Source organism: Ahaetulla prasina, chromosome 1 (genome assembly GCF_028640845.1).
Source record: "Ahaetulla prasina isolate Xishuangbanna chromosome 1, ASM2864084v1, whole genome shotgun sequence".
In the NCBI taxonomy this organism is placed as follows: domain Eukaryota; kingdom Metazoa; phylum Chordata; class Lepidosauria; order Squamata; family Colubridae; genus Ahaetulla; species Ahaetulla prasina.
The window spans coordinates 186,121,299-186,138,910 of NC_080539.1; the positions used below are offsets into that span (position 1 = coordinate 186,121,299).

General features: G+C 40.9%; 1 protein-coding gene across 1 annotated transcript in view; it reads left to right on the forward strand.

Annotated features, from left to right (window-relative positions):
- Positions 1–17,612, forward strand: part of IQCA1 (IQ motif containing with AAA domain 1) — a 331,503-nt gene that overhangs the window by 216,922 nt on the left and 96,969 nt on the right. The window contains exons 11-13 of the mRNA XM_058185159.1: positions 4,163–4,255; positions 12,554–12,624; positions 14,502–14,584. Coding sequence (XP_058041142.1) covers positions 4,163–4,255; positions 12,554–12,624; positions 14,502–14,584 — 247 coding nt within the window. The remainder of the gene's footprint in view (positions 1–4,162; positions 4,256–12,553; positions 12,625–14,501; positions 14,585–17,612) is intronic.

Here is a 17,612-nt window from a genome sequence, read left to right on the forward strand (position 1 = left end):
ATTAACCTATTTGCCATTATTTTCACAAAAACCTTATAATAATTATTCAAGAATGAAATCGGTCTATAATTCCCAGGCTTGGTACAATCCTGATCCTCCTTTGGTATCAATGAAATAAAAGTAGTCCTCCATGATGGGGGCACTCCTCCCCCCATCTGTATCTGATTAAATAACTCCTTAAGTGGACCTACTATCTACTGGACTAGATTTTAAATTTATATTGGTTTTAATGGGTTTTATTATTTATATTGTTCTTTTTAATTATTTGGCTGTGTAGAATAAGTTTTTTAATTGATATTTGATTCTGTATTTATATGTACTTTTTTATTTGCCTGTGAACCGCCCTGAGTCCCTTGGGAGATAGGGCGGTATACAAATACGATAAATAAATAAAATAAATTAAAAAAAATAAAAAATTCTGTAAATTTTTATAATATATTGCTGTGTCCATCTGTACCCTGAGATTTACCTAATTTTAATTGCTTTATTCCCAAAATAATTTCTTCAGAAGTTATAGGCCGATTCAACTCTTTCCTTTGTTCATTAGTTAAACCTTTAACCTTATATTCTTTCAAGTAATTATCAATATCCATATTCAATATTGTACCTCTAGCATATAAATTTGTATAATATTCCAAGAAAGCTTTTTTAATTTTATCCTGTTGAAATCTCTATTTTCCTTTGTATTCTATTCTTTCTATATTATGTGCTTTCTGTCTTTTCCTTAACATATAAGCCAACCACCTCTCTGATTTATTGGCATTATAAAAAGTATTATGTTTAGCATATTGTATATTTGTTGCCACCTGATCTGCCATTAACATATTAAATTGACTCTGTAATATCTGTATCGCATCATTAATTTTTGAATCATGTGGATTATATACCAATAATTGTTTCCTCTGAATTTCTTCTTCTAAATCCCTACGCTGTTTTTGTAGTTTTCTGTCTCTGTCTATTATTAATATATATCAAAATATCTCTCATATAGGCCTTACTGGCATCCCACACCATTTCTGTCGAAGTGCCCTTATTCAAATTATAATAAAAAAATGCTTTCATTTGTTTTTTACATTGATTTACATTATCATCATATCTAAACAAATTTTCATTTATTCTCCATGATCTTCTTCCTCTTTCATATTGCAACTCGATCCATACCGGACTATGATCAGTTAAACACCTTGGAAATATCTTTGTTTTCTTAATCCTAGAAAGCAAGTCATTGGTAATTAATATAAAATCAATACGTGAAAAAGATTGATGCCTATCTGAAAAATAAGTATAGTCTCTGTCATCAAAATTCTGCATTCTTCAAATATCTCTCAACTCAAAATCTTCCATCAAATAAAAAAAAAGATTTAGGCAATTTTGTGTGCGTAAGAATTTTCTTAGAAAAAGTTCTTTTATCTTTTCTAATATCCATTACACCATTCCAATCCCCTAATATAATAAATGTTTTATAGTCCCAAAGAGTCAATTTTTCATGTAACAATTTATAAAATTTTTCCTGTTGTTGATTAGGTGCATATATGCCAATTACAAGTGTCTTTTTTCCTTCTAATATCAATTCAATAGCATAACATAACTATACCATTTTTCTTATTCAAAGCCAAAGAAACAAAATGTTTACCTAATATCGAATTAATCAAATATTTTTGATCTGATAATTTTATGTCTCTTGCAAACATATCACATCGTTTTTAAATTGTTTCAAATAATGGAATATTTTTCTTCTTTTCTGTGCTGAATTCAAACCATTAACATTCCATTTCAAAAATTTATTTGCCATCACTGGCCTCTTGAAGCTTCTGAGCAATTAGCTGAAGACTCTCACTCTTCGGCTTGGCTCCTCCCACAGCTTCAGTAGTAGAATCCCGTTCCTGTCTTTGAAGTCGTTCCTCTATCTCCTTACGCCTAATAGCTCCCCTTGTCACTCTTTGTTCTTGAGGTTGTTCTTGGGGTACTGACATCACAGGTGCAGTTTCAGCTTCCTCTTTCTGTTTCTCTTGAAGACTTTTTATCCACTGTTTCTACATCCACTTTCAATACATTAAAAAGAAAATCTTTTGCTTTCAACTCAGTATCAATTCAATATCTCCTGCCTTGAAAAAATACTGTTAAGCCAGTTGGAACCTCCCATCTATATTGAATCTGATGCTTCTTAAGCTCTTGTATAAAAAAAACCTAAAGTCCCTCCTATCCTTTAACATTTTAGCAGGGATCTCTTTCAAAACCAACACCTCCTGTTCTCCTGTTTGCAATTTCTTTTGGTATGTAGCTTGCAAAATCTAATTTCTTATTGTAGAAGTCAAAAAATAAATTACAATGTCTGTTGGGAGTTTTTTCTGCCTCACTACCCAAGAATTAACCCTGTATGCCTTATCAATTTGAAAATCAACTTCTCGAGGATCCATTCCTAACATTTCAGCTAGGGCTTCTGATATAACTTTTTAAAGATCTTCCTTCTGATCCTGGAGACCCCTAATTCTCAAAGCCTTCTCCAACGCTCTATATTGTAATACCACCACATGGTCCTCATTTTTGTCCACTTTATTTTGGAGCTCTCCGACTTTATTATCCAAATATTGATTTGTTTGACTAATTACTTCCACTTTATCCTCCATTACTTCCAAATTTTTTGCCAAACCTTGAAAAGCCATCAATAGATCTTCTCTAATTTTTTTATTAGTCTCTTTAATTTCCTCCCTAAGTTGATCCTTCACACCATGAATATTATTCATAAGTTAATAAGTATATTATTAATAATAATTAATTATAATTATAATTATATTATTATGAATAATATTATTCATAAGTGGGGGCCGTGGGGGCTCAGGCTGTAAGATAACCTGTTATTAAAACACAGCAGCCTGCAATTACTGCAGGCTCGAATCCCACCAGGCCCAAGGTTGACTCAGCCTTCCATCCTTTATAAGGTAGGTAAAATGAGGACCCAGATTGTTGGGAGGACAATAAGTTGACTTTGTAAATATACAAATAGAATGAGACTATTGCCTTACACACTGTAAGCCGCCCTGAGTCTTCGGAGAAGGGCGGGAAATAAATGTAAATTTAAAAAAAAAAAGTTCTTTAAATCTTTCCTCAGAAACTCTGTTCTGTTCCTTTAACATATCTTCCAAATTTGCTTCAGGCCTCCTTCTCGTCATGGGAGCTTTGGGTGGTTTAAAAGCCATTTTAATTTAAGTAAAGTCTCTAATTAGAATTGTAAAATGGAAACATTCACCTTGTTTCCTATGGAGAGCTTCAATTCTACTTGAAACCACAAAAACATAATTGACTTTCACTCACAAGCAGTTTCCAATCCACTTCCTCTCAGACGCCATCTTTTTCTTCGCTAAGTTAAAGTAAAAAAAAAGTTCTTTCCTTTTAAAAAAGGAGTAGAAGTCAGCTTTCTTCTTACCACCCCAATAATTGATCACTTGTATTTGTCCACGTCTGCATCTAGTATTGGTTGGGCTTCCGGTTGGCTTCCGTCTTCCTCGGAGGATGCCTTAAGGGTGCCCCGAACTGAGATTCCGTTAAAAGCCGGCAAAACAGTGTTTACCAGCTGTTAGCTGACTTCAAAGCATTCCTTGGGAATTGCCAAGAGCGGTTGGAGAGCAAAAGATCTCCCCAGGAGTTCTGCTTTGTTTAGTGGAGCCTTGGAGGGGAGCCTGTATAATCCAGCCTTGCTCCGGACTCGGCTCGACCCTGCTTTAGGCAGGACGAGAGGAAGACGTCCACCTCTGCTCGATTGATTCCGTTTTTAATTTCATACATCTTCATTCTGCCCCTATACCTAGGTAATAATCCAGGTCTTGATGGCCTTCTACAAGACTAAAAGGATAGGGGCCTGCCAAATCCACAGGACAGGTGTTCCATAAAGTAGGTGTAGCCACAGCAGAGGTACACTAGATCCCACTAGATGCCAAGATTTAAGACTTGGAGCATTTCTATTCTATCCAATTTATTTTATTTTGATAATAATGCTTTATTTTGGATGGAAAGTTATTACAGGCATAATTCTCCCTCCAAAAAATGCTAATAAAATCAGATTATTGTATTTGAGTGTTTCTCTTTGGCATAACATTTATATTTTCTAGTTGCAGATTTTTTTAGCACAGTATTTCTTATTACCTCTACGTATGTGCTCATACAGGTTGATGAGTTAATGCGCCAGGAACTGAAGAATCTAAAATTAGCTGTGGATAGAGAGACTGAGAAAACTGGGGGAAAAGGGAAAAAGGGAAAGGTAACTATTTAGTATGGATTTAGTATAATATCATATCAGAAGTTGAAACATGAAATAAATGTAAACAAAATAAAATGAATATTACTTGTATGAAGACATAGTTCAACAAAAACTTTTGCCATAAGTGGAAGTGCTACCTTTGCAAAGTATACTTTGCAAAGTATAAAGCAGGACAAGAAGCAATCGATGGAAACAAATCAAGAAGAGTACCAACTTAGAAATAAGAAGAAATTTCCTGTCTTGGAACAATTAATCTGTGGAACACTTGCCTTTAGAAGCTGTGGGTGCTCTATCACTGGAAGTTTTTTTAAAGAAGATGTTGGACAACCTATCAGATTCGTGTATCTGCCATGCTTTGTGGAAGAAGGGGTTGGATTTGGAGCTGTCACATTTAGTTCTTTTCCTATGTGTCCTAAATATCAAATTTCCTCCCTGGTCCTCTTTTTAAAAACTTTAACCTGATTTATAACTATTGCCTGGCACCAGGAATGCCTGGAGAATTCTCATATCTTGAGAAATGAAAGGGGAGGGGGGGGAACGAGTAGATTGTAAGATGACCCTAAGAAGCTCTTCGTATCTGTTTCTCAGAGAGGATCGTACAATTCATTTTCACACCGGCGGATTGTGGGGAGGAGTTCCTAATTTCCTTTATTCTGAACTGCATGACCTGAGGGATCCCAGAGTCTGTTTTGAATTTTGATTTGCTTTCATCCCTTTCAATAAAAGACTCTTTTTAAAATACAAAGTTCTCAAGAGTTTGTACTTTTTTGGAAGGTGGGGAGAAGCTGGTCCTTACATAAAGCAGGCTCTGCAATAGTGGTCAACCCGAAGAGAAAAAAAAAATCTCTTAATTTCTACTCTTCTGAGGGGACCCTGCAACAATGTCTGAACAAAGCAGTGAGCAAGGGAAAGCTGAGTGCTGGGGAGAAACCTCAAAAACTATTGAGCCAGGTATCGGCTCCATATGTTCCATCGAGGACATCAAAGCTGTCCTTGAAAGCTCAATGAAGCCCCAATGGTTGATTGGTATAGGAAAGAAAGACAGCTGGGATGAACAGCCAAGGGGTGACCCTCACCCGCGGCAGTTATAAGCCTGGGTGGAAAAGGAAGCTGGAGGCTCTCTCCTATCAGGAAGAGCTGACCAAGGAACCACTGCCAGACGATCAACTGAAGCAGTACATCAACCTTATAGTGATGGAAGCCCTGGAAAATCTCAATGTTTGAGGCAAACAGGGTTGCCAACAAAGGAGAATGGGCGGACCAGCAGCCGAGGAAACTCGACCATCACCCCTGACCCAGCCACGGCTGACCAAGCAGACAACCAAGCCAGTGGAGGAGCAGCCGTGCCAGATATCTAACTTCCCACCCAGCCCAGACGATCGTCCTCTGCCAACCCAGGGGCCCACAGCTAGAGAGGAAGGTTCCTCCCTTGAGGGTAAAATTTGACAAAGACCCCCAAAAGGTGGGATTTTTCTTGGCCCAAGTCCTCATCTACATGCAAGAGTCCGGGTGGGATTTCCCAACCCAGGGGGCATGAGTGCGAGTAGCCCTAGAAGGGGCAGTGGCCAGATGGATGGTGAGCCTCCACAACTCTGACGCTACAAAGCTACAAAATTTCGATCGATTCATGACAACACTCTGCCACCGCTTCAAAGATCTCCTTGCCAATCGCAAAGCCTGCGACCACATCAGAGTTGTACAGCAAGGCCACCATACTGTAGCAGAATACACTGAAGAATTGCAGGACCTGGCCGGCCGAGTTGACTGGCCAGAAGATATCCTAGTCTGCTGGTTCAAAGATGCACTCAACAACAACCTGTACACTGCCTGCCTGGCCTGTGGCACCCCTAACTGCCTGTATGAATGGTACCTGATGGCTGAGGAGGCAAAGATTGACATGACCCAAAACCAGTACTGTACCGGCAGGGCTTGGAGAAGATCCCCACCCCTGAGGAAGCGAGAGCCATTCAAACCCAAACCACCATGGTACCAAGGACATTAGGTTGCTTTAAATGTGGGAAGGTGGGGCACCGTGCAGCAGAATGCAGGTTGAAAGCTGGAAAGCCTGACTGTCTGTCATGGGGGAAGTCTGCAAAACCCACCCCCCCTGGAAAAGAAACTGCACTGAGAAGCCAAGAGGCCATGGAAACCATCCCCCCCCCAAAAAAATCAGAGGAAGTGTCATGCTGTTGTCGGAGTCTGAATCAGAAGGGCAAAAGGAACAGCTGACAGAGAGTGAGAGAGTGGATCCATTGGCTGTGGAAGAAACTGGGGAAGTGCAAAGTCAGGGTGGGCAGAGCAGGGGAGAGGTAGAAAAAGAGAAAGGGGGTTCAGATGAAGGTCAAGGCCCACCCCCTCCTCATCTTAGGCAGTGTAGGGAGGAATGGAGAAGAGAGCAACGTGGGTTGTGGGGCTTACGAAGGACCTGATCCTCTTTAGTAGTACCTGTGAGAGGGATCTTGGAGTCCTAGTGGATAACCATTTAGATATGAGCCAGCAGTGTGCAGCAGCTGCTAAAAAAGCCAACACAGTTCTGGGCTGCATAAACAGAGGGATAAAATCAAGATCACGAGAAGTGTTAGTGCCACTTTATAATGCCTTGGTAAGGCCACACTTGGAATATTGCATCCAGTTTTGGTCTCCACGATGTAAAAAAGATGTTGAGACTCTAGAAAGAGTGCAGAGAAGAGCAACAAAGATGATTAGAGGACTGGAGGCTAAAACATATGAAGAACGGTTGCAGGAACTGGGTATGTCTAGTTTAATAAGAAGAAGGACTAGGGGAGACATGATAGCTGTGTTCCAATATCTCAGGGGTTGCCACAAGGAAGAGGGAGTCGGGCTGTTCTCCAAAGCACCTGAGGGTAGAACAAGAAGCAATGGGTGGAAGCTGATCAAAGAAAGAAGCAACTTAGAACTAAGGAGAAATTTCCTGACGGTTAGAACAATTAATAAGTGGAACAACTTGCCTGCAGAAGTTGTGAATGCTCCAACACTGGAAATTTTTAAGAAAATGTTGGATAACCATCTGACTGAGATGGTGTAGGGTTCCTGCCTAGGCAGGGAGTTGGACTAGAAGGCCTCCAAGGTCCCTTCCAACTCTGTTGTTATGTTATATTTTACAAGACACAGCTCTGATGGAGTTTGAAAGGAAAGGCGGGGGGCGGTTGTTGGGAACAAACACTGAATTCATCTGGTGTTTATCTGAAGTCCTGGTATCCTCCCAACTGGTTTGATTTACTGTTGTGATACTTCAATTCTGGAATTCCCTATTTTGCTTGCCCTGCCGAATTAATTACCTAGTCTTGCCTTATTGGATTTTTTTGTTGAAAGTTTTCTTTTACAATGTTTGGGATTTAAGTATTGTCAGCCAAAGACTATCACAGGTTCGTGGAAGAGCCCTCTCCAGGCCAGAGAGTTGAAAGGGATATTGGGGGCAAAGTTGTTGATAATAAAGGGACTTATATATCGGTTCTCTGGCTGTGTTGCCTTTGTGTCACACCCGGGGTAATCACAGGAAGGATCTCCAACACCCTGAGAGGACCTGACCCACTCCGAAAGCGATCCAGAAGATGACCCGCTGGGACGCAACCCAATCAAACCACTCACCCTAACCCTAAGACTTTTTATCCCCAACCGAGGGAAAGGGGAAGAAGTAGCAGCATTGCAGGGCTCAGGGTGCACCCGATGCCTAATTAGTCCAACCTGGCAGGGAGATTGGGAATTCACCTAAGGAAAATGAAAAACCCCATCGCTTTTTGCCAGCTAGACAGAACTATAGCGGGGGAGGAGCCAGCCATTTTTGCCACAGAACCATTGCAAATGAAACTGGAGGATCATAGCAAAATCCTCACGTTCATAGTAGCTCCAGGAATGGAATGGGCACTAGTCCTAGGACTAACATGGCTGCAGAATTGAAACCCTAAAATAAACTGGAAGAGAAGAACCGTAAAACTCCAGGGGCATGTGACTTTCATGAACGTGAAAGAGGAAGGAAAGGAAAACACGGAAATGGCAATGACCGGCCACCCAGCTGAACCCACTAACATCCCCAAATAATACCAGGATTTGGCTGAGGTATTTAGCGAAGAGTCGTCCAATGAACTTCCACTCCATCGTGCCACAGACTGTGCCATTGAGATCCTACCAGGGGCTAAATTTCCAAAACCAAAAATGTACTGCATGACCCCCAGAGAACCAGACAAACTCAGAGCATTTATGGACAAAAACCTAAAAAGGGGTTTCATTGAACCCAGCAGACCAAAAATAGAAGCCCCAGTGTTATTCCACAAAAAGAAAGATGGCTCTCTACGCCTATGTGTTGACTACTGAAACCTTAACACGATCAGCGTGGAAAATATGTATCCACTCCCCTTCATGAAGGACATGCTGGCTTACCTCTCTAAAGGAATATCTTTTCAAAGCTTGATTTACGAGAAGCATAGTACCACATCAGTAGGGAAGGGGGATGAAATGGAAACTGCTTTTAACACACAGCTGGGTGCTACCAATTTAAAGTACTCCCTTCTGGATTACAAGAGGCCTCTGCCATGTTTATGCAACTAATTAACGAGGTGAACATTTATACAAAGGGGGCCTGATTTTATCTTGATGACATTCTAACTTACACCGAAACAAAAGCAGAACACATAAAACTAGTCAAGCAATTCTTGCTAAACTCCAAGCCGCCAAACTCTATGCAAAACTCTCTAAATGCGAGTTCCACCAAGAAAAAATTGACTACCTGGGATATAGAATATCCCACAAGGGAATAGAGAAGTATCCACTAAAAGTAAACGCCGTCATCAATTGGGAGCCACCCGAAAACCGTAAACAACTACAAAGTTTCCTTGGGTTTGCTAACTTTTACTATCAATTCATTCCAGCGTTTGCTAAAATCGCCCTCTCCATTACTAACTTGCTAAAGATGAAAATGGGGGAACCAAAACCAAGGCAACCCCTTAACTGGACCATGGAATGCTAAGCGGCATTCGAAAAACTCAAACAACTATTCTTAGCCAAACCAGTCCTAAAACACCCAGACCCAGAACAAACATTTGTCATCCAAGCAGACGGCAGTGCAGTAGGTGCAGTCCTACTTCGAAACAATGAACAGGGGCAGTTGCAACCATGTGCATACACATCCAAGAAATTGACAGAAACCGAGCAAAGATGGGCCATATGGGAGAAAGGGGCTTATGCAGTACAAATGGCCATCCTCACATAGAGACAATTCTTAGAAGGGAACAAAATACCCTTTGAAGTCTGTACTGATCATTAAAACTTAGAAGCTCTGAAGACCTCATGAAAACTCTCCCCCAAACAAGTACATTGGGTGCAATACTTTAAACATTTTAATTTTACCCTCAAATAATTTCCCAGGAGAAAAAACAGCTGATGCTCTGTCCAGAAAACCCCAATACAACAGTAAAAAGACTGAAGTTGTTAAACCTATGCTCCAAACACCCCAGCTAGCCACCAAAGTAGTTACCCAGGCACAAGCCAAAAATGAACCGCTTGTCGACAATGCAACAATCTCAAAATTTAAGGAGGCGCTACTTAAGGACGACTGGTTCTAGGCACACAAAACACATTTGTTTGCTCAAAGATGATTCAACCTGGGTTGAAAACAAACTTTACATTCCTGCCAGCCAAAGATTGGAGCTTATGAAATAATGCCATGACTCCAAGATAGCTGGACATTTTGGATTTGTAAAAATGCTACACCTAATCAAAAGCCAATTCTGGTGGCCATCCCTTAAAAAAGACATTGAGAACTATGTGGCTAGCTGCCCCACCTGCGCAGCTGCAAAAAGACGACAAGGAAAGTCCCCAGGGCTCTTACAAACTATAGCAGATCCTTCAGCACCTTGAAGAGAGATTTCTATGGATTTTATAGTGAAGCTGCCTGAAAGCATGGAAACACAGTTATTTAAAAACTTTTAAAAACAGGTCCATTTCATACCCTGCCAGAAGATCCCAACAGCCAAAGCATTTGCAAAAAATGTTTTTAGTCCACATTTATCGCCTCCATGGAACTCCCCAACAGATTATCTCAGACAGGGGTGTCCAATTCACCTCCAAATTTTGATGGGCTTTTTAAAATCTATTAGGCTCCACCGAGGGACTGTCCTCTTCACACCAGCCCCAAATGATTGGGGGGGCCCCCTGAAAAAACTAATGATGTATTGGAACAATATTTAAGATGTGTTATTAACTACCAACAGGACAATTGGACTGACCTGTTAACTTTTGATGAAGTAGTTTACAACAACTCTGTACGCAATAGCACTGGTTTCACCCCATTTCAAGTAGCCACAGGACAAGAATTCAACCCCATGCCAGAGCTACCAACTAAGGAACCTGACATCCTTAAGGAGTGGATAAACAACCTACAAACCACTTGGCCAGAGGTCAGACTAGCTCTACAAGAGGCTAGAGCAGCTTTTAAAATTCAAGCTGACAAGAAAAGCTGTGAACCCAAACCCCATTCAAGGTTGAGGACCATGTATATCTATCCACAAAGTTTCTACAATCCTTGCAACCATCTAAGAAACTGGGACCAAAATTCATTGACCCATTCCCTAGCACCAGTATCATAAACTCTGTCATGGTAGAACTCCTTCCTAAGACACTTAGGCAGGTTCATCCAGTGTTTCAATGAAGCCTACTCTGGGCAAAAATCACTTCAAAAGTCAGATCCCCTTTGCCCGCATCTCCAACACCCATTATGGTGGAAGGAGAACAACATTTTGAAATCAAAGACATCCTTGACTCCCGCACTCACCACGGCTCCACACAATATTTAGTGGCATGGAAACACCTACAATCCTCTCAGAACGAAGGGTAGCCAAAAAACACGTAAAAGTCCCCACACTGTTAAGAAATCCACCTGAAATACCCATACATCCTAAATCTTAATGTATTATATGTTTTATGTCTTTCTAGGTGGATTTTCCATTTTTCTGAGGAGGGCAATATGTCAAATCCGTGTATCTGTATTTCTTCATGGAAGAAGGGGGGGGGGATTTGGAGTTATCACATTTAATTATTTTCCTATGTATCCTAAGTATCCAATTTCTTGCCTGGTCCTCTTTGTATAAACTTTAACCTGATTTATAACTGTTGCCTGGCACCAGGAATGCCTGGAGAATTCTCACACCTTGAGAAATGAAAGGGGAGGGGGAAAATGAGTGGATTGTAAAATGACCCTGAGAAGCTCTTCATATCTATTTCTCAGAGAGGATGGTACAATTCATCTTAGCACTGGCAGATTGGTCGGAATCCACATTGGAAGGTGGGGAGAGGGTTCCTAATTTCATTTATCCTGAACTGCATGCCCTGAGAGATCCCAGAGCCTGCTTTGAGTTTTGACTTGCTTTCATCCCTTTCAATAAAAGGTTCCTCTTGAAATACAAAGTTCTCAAGAGTTCGTATTTTCTTGGAAAGGGGGGAGAAGCTGGTCCTTACACAACCATTTTTTTGAAATGGTATAGAGCCATAATGGCAAATCTATGGCACGCATGCCACAGGTGGCACGTGTAGCCATATCAATGCTCAGCTCTGGGGTGTGCTAGCTGATTTTCGGGCCTTCTGGACCCACCAGAAGTAGGGAAACAGGCTGTTTCCTGCCTCTGGAGGGCCTTGGGGAGTGGTGGGGAAGGCTTGTTGTTCTCTCTCACCTGGCTCCAGAGCCTCTCTAGGAATCTGGCGAGGGTGAAAACGGCCTTCCCCACCACCACCCCAGAGGTCTTCCGGAGGCCGAAAATGGCCTATTTGCCAACTTCCAGTAGGACCAGAAGGTCTGTTTTTTGCTTTCCCCAGCCTCCAGGGCCTCTCTAAGAGTCTGGGGAAGGCGAAAACGGCCTTCCCCACCCTTCCGGAGGTTCTCCAGAGGCTGAAAATGGCCCGTTTGCCAACTTCAAGAAGTTGGCAAATGGGCCATTTCTGGCATTTGGAGGACTTCCGGGGGGGGGGAGGCCGTTTTTGCCCTCCCCAGACTCCTAGAAAGGTTCTGGAGCCAGGTGAGAAAGAAAAACAGGCCTATTGGGCCATTGCATGCCAGGAGAAAGGGGAACGGGGGGGGTCCTGTGTGCATGCAGGGGGGTAGGGCGCATAGAATTATGGATATAGGCATGCATGTGCGTGACCCCCCCATCTCACCCCCTCCTGGCACGCGATGGCAAAAAGGTTAGCCATCAATGGTATAGGGTCTCCTTCTTAAGCAAAGTTGGACTAGAGAATCTCCAAGGTCCCTTCCAACTCTGCTAATCTGTTATTTCTGTTTATGATCTTTAGAAAAAGAAAAAAGGGAAAAAAGGAGGAAGAAAGAAAAAGTCAAAGAAGGATAAAGATCTAACATCTGATCGGTAAAGTTGGTCTTCTGAGAATTACACTGATAAGTCTTTAAATGCATTAATTCAAATTTGTTGGCTGTTATCAAGAATCTAACACGGATTGTTTTTAAACAATGCAGAAAGAAATTTAGATAAAATCCAATTTGCATAAAGCTTATACAATAGTTTGTGAGAGTTCTTCATATGCATTAAATATCCATTAAATTTTATTCTGTATAGTAGATGTGAAACATTTAGTAGTTTCAGATGTGTATCTGAGTTTCCCATCTATGTTTAAGGTACTTGAAATTGGATATTATATAGGATATCCTTCTATAAGAACTATACATTTTCCCCTTTATTCCCATGGTTTAACTGCAGACTAGAATTTAGAATGGATAATTTTAAGCCAGCCTCCTTTGCTTGATTTTTGTGTCAAATGGGATATTGGTTAGCTGCATAAGAATTATCGCCCGAAAGTATTACTGTTGATTGCCTTTGAATTTTCTAAATTATCTAAATGGTAGGGCCAAATGTTAAATTCAGTTTTTTATCAAAAAAAAACCCTGCTGATATGTAAAATGTGAGTAGAGCCCTAGCCTGTACCCATCACATCAATATTTCCAACATTACCTTTAATACATAAATAATTTCACAAATAATTCAGTGCTATATGCTTATACTTTATTCCAAGAAAAGACATTATGTCAGAGTTGGTTCCAGAAGTCTGTAATTCACAAACCCTTTCTAAAAAGCAAAATAAACAGTTCAGAAACTTAGATTGGCACTGAAATGCAGTAGTATATTAAGAATATCCCTGAAATAATATGAAAATGTGCATGTGGCAGTGGCTTGAATCACATATGTACTTAAAAACTTTATTCCATGTGTAAGAAATAATTATTGATTTTGAATTATAATTTGGATTCTGATGCCTGACCCACAGTTCTGAACTAACATGCATAGGATTGCACTATATATAAGACTTTAGTGCTTCATTTTTCAAAACAGATAGTCCTCAATTTACAATAGTTCATTTAGTGACTGTTCTAATTTACGACGGAACTGAAAAAAGTGACTTATGACCGTTTTTACGCTTACAACTATTGCAGCATCCCATTGTCACATGATCAAAATTCAGACAATTGGCAATTGACTCATATCACAGTTAGTGTCCCAAGGTCATGTGATCACCATTACAACTTTCTGACAAGCAAAGTCAAATTGGGAAGCCAGGTTCACTTAACAAACATATTACTAATTTAACAACTGCAGTGGTTCACTTAATAATTGTGACAAGAAAGATCATAAAATGGGGCAAAATTCAATTAACAACTATCTAAATTAGCAACAGAAAATGTTGGGCTCAAGTGTGGCTGTAAATCAAGGATTACCTTATGCTACAATAATACTAAATAAATATGTCTGATTTCATAGTATTTATCCAATAACAGATGAAAAATGTGGCAGTTACAGTAAATACGCAATGGCAAACTTTCATTAAAATTATGAATGAGCTACTATTAAACATAAAAATATTTTTATGCAAGAACATTTAAAAGAGACCTCTAATAAATGAGAGAAAATAGTTTTTCTATTTTCTATAGTGCCAGTTTACCTATGCTAGTAAAAGAACTTTGAAAGATGTTGGTTTCGGAGTCTTTTCTGCAGGAGGGGTTTTCTGGAACGTTGACACATGCTTTTGTTCTAATAGAAAAATATATGTAGTTCAGGGTTAAACTGTGGAGTCCTTGATGCTTTCTGAGTTTGGTTGTTTGCTTGAAGCTATTTCATTACTTGACTAGGTAACATCATCAGTGCTAATTCTGTTGAAATACCTGCAGAGACCACCAAGAATATGCATTTGTCTACAGGCATGTTTGTGTAGCTTACTCTTTATTTCTGTATAGGACCATTGATTCTCTTTACCAAGAGCTGGTAGAAGAAGGAATATTAATAAGAAGTAAAAAAGTAAAACTCAGTGATTATGTTGGTAAAGTATAAACTTTATATGTTACTACGTATTTATTTTTGAATTGCATTCATGCAATGTATTATATTGGTTTTAAACATTTGTGACAGAATTGGTACTAGATAAATGAACTACAACATCAGTCATTTTAATTTCAGATAAAAGTTACTGAGAATCAGCATCTTGGTGACACAGATTAAAATGCAGATTAAAAAAAATTCTGATGACCATCTCTTCAAGATTTTGGCTGCAGTTTACACATTTTAGTAAATTGTTCTTCCTGACAGTAGCAGCAGATCCAATTAATAGACTGATACATTATTTGTGGTCTTAACTTAAATATTTGGTAATCTGTAATAACAATACAAAATTCCAAAGGGAAATTTTTAAAATACTTGGCCACCCCACTTCCACAGCTATTCATTAAATAGAAGTAGAAAAACTTGAAAATCCCAGGGGAGGAGGAGCACCAGGACAAACAGAATGTTCCTCACAGGTTGATGAGTGATCTTTAAACAAATCTGGAATCTAATTTGCCACATAGGGTAAGTTTTACTCAGTTCTCTCTTGTATTGATGCAGCAACAATTGAATATTTCAATAGAGCATATGAGTGAATGTAGGATAGATCAGGGGTGAAATCCAGCAGGTTCTGACAGGTTCTGGAGAACCGGTAGCGAAAATTTTGAATAGTTCGGAGAACCGGCAAATGCCACCTCTGGCTGGCCCCAGAGTGGGGTGGGAATGGAGATTTTGCAATATCCTTCCCCCAGGAGTGGGGAGGGAATGGGGATTTTGCAATATCCTTCCCCTGGAATGGGGTGGGAATGGAGATTTCGCTGTATCCTTCACCTGCCACGCCCAACAAGCCACGCCCAACAAGCTATACCCACAGAACCGGTAGTAAAAAAATTTGGATTTCACCACTGGGATAGATGATAGCAAGAACAGCACAAACATGCACACATTAAGTGTTCTGTACTTATTATTGTAATGGCATTTCTGATGCTGTAAGTTTAGATGGCATTCCTATCTCCAAATTTTAAGTACAATAATCTAAAAATTAATGCTCACAAAAACTTTCTACACTTTGGAGGAGAATTATAATTATAAACTTATTATTTAGGGTATGTTGAGTGCCTTCTGATTCTCTAATTCATCACTATTAGTTAACATCTCAGTACTCAAGTGAATAAGCAATTTGTGCTGCATTTTGGTTGTGTTTCTGTGTTTTATCATTTTATTTACAAATGAACAGTATTAATGCATTGTGTTTTACATTTTTTAATTAGCATTCCATGATAAAATGGAAATTTAATTCAAAAACATAGTATGTTCAATCTTTTAAAGCAGCAGTCCTCAACCTTGGTAACTTTAAGCCTGGTGGACTTCAACTCCCAGAATTCAAAGCTGGCTGGGGTATTCTGGGAGTTGAAGTCCTCCAGGCTTAAAGTTGCCAAGGTTGGAGACTCCTGTTTTAAAGCAATAGTGCCTTTCCACAGGATGCAGCAGTTATGTAATCCCAGGTAAGAACATAGCTCCTTTAAACAATTGAAAGGATATGCCATGTTGGTATTTATTTATTTATTTATTGTTCACATTTTTATACTGCCCTTCTCCGAAGACTCAGGGCAGTGTACAGCATAGATAAAACACATATACAAAAAATTTAAAATACATTATATAATTAAAAATCTAATTCCATAAGCTGAAGTCTAAAATATGTGGATAAAATTATAGAATAGACTAACCCCATTAAAAACCCCACTAAAAACCCTCGATTAAAATTTATCATTAGGCCAGCCCTGCTTGATGAAAGAAGAAAGTCTTAAGCTCGCGCTTAAAGGTCCGAAGATCGGAGTAGGCGTAGCCCCACGGGTAGTTCATTCCACAGAGCAGGAGCCCCCACAGAGAACGCTCTTCCCCTGGGGGCCGCCAGCCGACATTGTTTGGGCGACGGCACCCTAAGGAGGCCCTCCCTGTGAGAGCGCACAGGTCAATGGGAGGCTAGTGGCGGCAGCAGGCGGTCCCGTAAATATCCCGGTCCCATGCCATGGAGCGCTTTAAGGGTGATAACCAAAACCTTGAATCGCACCCGGAAGACCACCGGCAACCAATGCAGCCTGTGCAGGAGAGGTGTTACATGGAAGCTACGAGATGCTCCCTCTATCCCCCGCACGGCCTCATTCTGCACCAGTTGGAGCCTCCTGGTGCTCTTCAAGGGGAGCCCCATGTAGAGAGCATTGCAGTAATCCAGGTGGGAAGTAACGAGGGCATGAGTGACTGTGCATAGAGACTCCCGATCCAGGAAGGGGCGCAACTGGCGAATCAGGTGGACCTGATAAAAAGCTCCCCTGGCGATGGCTGTCAAATGATCTTCTAAAGACAGCCATACATCCAGGAGAACGTCTAAGTTGCGCACCGATTCTCTGGGGGCCAGCGATTCGCCCCCCCCACAGTCAGTGATGGAATTAGCTGACTGTGCCGGGACGCTGGTATCCACAGCCACTCCGTCTTGGATGGGTTGAGTCGAAGTCTGTTCGTCCCCATCCAGACCCGAACGGCCTCAAGGCACCGGGACATCACATCAACGGCTTCGTTGGGGTGGTTCGGGGTGGAGATGTACAGCTGAGTGTCATCAGCGTACAGTTGACAACTCACCCCGAAACCACGGATGATCTCCCCCAGCGGCTTCATGTAGATGTTGAACAGGAGAGGTGAGAGAATCGACCCCTGTGGCACCCCACAAGTGAGGTGCCTAGCGGTCGACCTCTGCCCCCCTTCCAACACCGTCTGTGAGCGGTCAGAGAGGTAGGAGGAGAACCACCGAAAAATGGTGCCCCCCTCTCCCAAACCCCCCAACCATCGCAGCAAGATACCATGGTCGATGGTATCAAAAGCCGCTGACAGATCTAATAGGACAAGGACAGAGGAGCAACCCCTGTCCCATGTCCTCCAGAGATCATCAACCAATGCGATCAAAGCCGTCTCCGTGCTGTACCCTGGCCGGAAGCCGGACTGGCACGGGTCTAGATAGACAGTTTCCTCCA